At 41.5% G+C, this 2,500-nt stretch overlaps 1 protein-coding gene across 3 annotated transcripts in view; it reads left to right on the top strand.

Moving 5' to 3' along the window:
• si:dkey-237h12.3 (teneurin-3) overlaps positions 1-2,500 on the top strand; it is a 131,933-nt gene that overhangs the window by 101,703 nt on the left and 27,730 nt on the right. The window contains exon 14 of one of the 3 annotated variants that reach the window (XM_058397893.1): positions 266-283. The exons of the other annotated variants lie outside the window; for them this stretch is intronic. Coding sequence (XP_058253876.1) covers positions 266-283 — 18 coding nt within the window. The remainder of the gene's footprint in view (positions 1-265; positions 284-2,500) is intronic. 3 annotated transcript variants of the gene reach the window in all.

Below are 2,500 nucleotides of genomic sequence, written 5' to 3'. Positions count from 1 at the left end.
TATCAGTAATGATTAGAGGTAATTTTCCTGAATTTTGGACTAAGTTCTGTGAGGCAGCAGTAAGCCTCAGCCCAGTGATTGTGATTCATAGCTGTTTCTTTCTTTCCTGCGCTTCTCCCTTTAAACTCTTGGTTTGTAACCAATACACTGCAAATATCATGAAATGTCATATTTGCTAACGCGAGTGTCTCGGCTCGTTTCTCCCCTCGGAGGAGATCTGTACTGTTTTTAATTCTTTGCCCTGGATGTTTCCTCACTCGAGCAGACTGGATAGGATATCGAGGTAAACGTCGTGGTGTACGGAGGAGAGCATGTGGCTCTGTTCCTCCTCGTCTGTTTCCCCTGAAGCATGGCGTTCATCGTCTTTACACTCGTCTATCAATGTTTAATACAGCGAGTCTAATCACGAAGCGAGCGCACGACCCAGAGCTGCTTTTATTTCATCACTTATTAAACACCGCTTTCCCGCTCCCGTTCTCGTCCTGATTATTCCGTTCGATCCATTATTAAAGGCGACATTCCCACTTTATCTGTGTGAGAAAATCCAAGGCTGTGTACTTTTATTATATTTCATTCGTAATGTATAGCTTCCTCATTAAAGCGCTAACGTCGTGAGACCTTCGCAGTACGACGGTTTCCCAAATAGCGTAACATCGCGGCAGCAGCGGCGGCGAGAGGATTCAGTGATGACACAATTACACCTCGTCACGTCTGATTAACTTTAATCCTGAGATCAGACGCCACTCTCGTTCTTGTGCGGACCAATCACTGCTCTGATCCCACCCCCCGAGCTTGATTGACAGATGATGTTTTGCAGAGAATGTACTAATAAAATAATAAAAGAGTGACAATGATGTAAATGATGGTAACTGAAGTCATCAGTGTTCATTTCAAATAAAATAATCTAAACGATTTAATTTTCCATCAGATCACAATGAAAGTGTTTGTGAAAAATAAAATGTCCCTTTATATCTGAGACGAAGCAAGGGGTAAACGGACGAGTTTGGTTTCTGGCGTTTTTACACTTCAGTTAAAAGTTGAACAAATAACGAGTAAAAATTAAAGAGTTTCTGAAACGGCTGTGCGTCTGGAATAAACTTTATTATTAACGTTTAATAAACGATGAAATAGGAACATTTTTGGTCGTGCACTTGGACTTTCAGGCTTGACTGTATGTGTGCACAATTCACACACACACACACACACACACACACACACACACACACACACAGAAGGACACCAGTGAGATGTTCCCTGTCCTGTATGTCACCTTGTCTTATCTCCTGCAGTATTGAACAGTTGCTAAGCTTCTTTAGTTTAGCAATTTCTCTGATAAAGTCACGTCGTGTCTGACAGAAAACCCCTGACTTTTTACTCAGCTGTAAATTCACACAGACACTTTCCTTAACAAACAAACAAACAAACAAACAAACAAACAAACAAGCAAACAAACAAACATTCTTACACAGTCCAGAGTGTGTATATATGATCTGGAAGCATTGAGTTATTTTATCATAAGCAGGTTTTAATCACTTTTTCAACAGATTTTAAGAAAACATGCATTCATCCATTTAAACCTAGCGTCAGTCGCGTGAGTTCAGCTCCACCGCGTCCTCGTAGCTGCTCCAATCGTCTGCAGAAGCAGGAAGCTGTAGATTTTACTGCAGAACTTTAATTTTAAAGAAGAAAAAGCAGCTGAGGAAGAGAGAAGAGGGAATCTTCACAGTGCTAAATGATCTGCGGTGGAAAAGGAGACAGAAAAGCAATCAAAAATGGATGCAGGTTCATTAGTCAGGTCTCTGAAGTCATCTGTTTCTCATATATTGCGTTTATTACAGCGCGGCCCTGAAAGAGAAGCAGCTGTAAATGACCTCTGAGCTTTTTCTGTCCTCGGCGGACGTTAAACTTCTCTTCATGGTGGTTTTTTAGCATCGGTGAGATCTCAGACATGCCAAATTGGCACTTAAACTCAAACCTTCATCACGTTTATCATGGAGAGCCTTCGCTCTGACAGCTGCAGAATTAGTTTTAAGTCTTTACTCCTCATCTGACTCTCTCTCTCTCTCTCTCTAACCATCTTCACTCCAGCTGAGTTTACTCTCAGACTAACAGAAGGAACCTTAAGACCAGGCTGAGGAGTAAACCTGGAGAAGGAGGATGAAGTCAGCGTGACTGATCAGAGTTGAAGTTTTGGAGAAGAAGAAGCTGAAAGCTGAAATAAACATTAGGAAGCATTAGAGATTTCCAGTTCTTAATGGGTTTTAATATCTTTGTAGTGCTCTCTAATAGTGTTTTAATGAACTGTGTTGTTCCACATTCATCACATTTGAACAGCCCACGTACAGAAGGAGCTTTTGGGAAGCGGGTTCTGGTGGAGTTAGTAATCGGCAGAAGATCGAAGGAATCTGATGGAATCTGTTTGTGCTGATGGATTTAAAATACTTTTCCCAGCAGGACAAGAAGCTAGAACATGGAACCAGGAGAGACAGCAGTTCTGAGT

This window comes from Hemibagrus wyckioides, linkage group LG08 (genome assembly GCF_019097595.1).
Source record: "Hemibagrus wyckioides isolate EC202008001 linkage group LG08, SWU_Hwy_1.0, whole genome shotgun sequence".
NCBI classification, from domain to species: domain Eukaryota; kingdom Metazoa; phylum Chordata; class Actinopteri; order Siluriformes; family Bagridae; genus Hemibagrus; species Hemibagrus wyckioides.
Note: the sequence above shows the minus strand (reverse complement) of the source record. Positions and strands in the feature narration are given on the sequence as shown.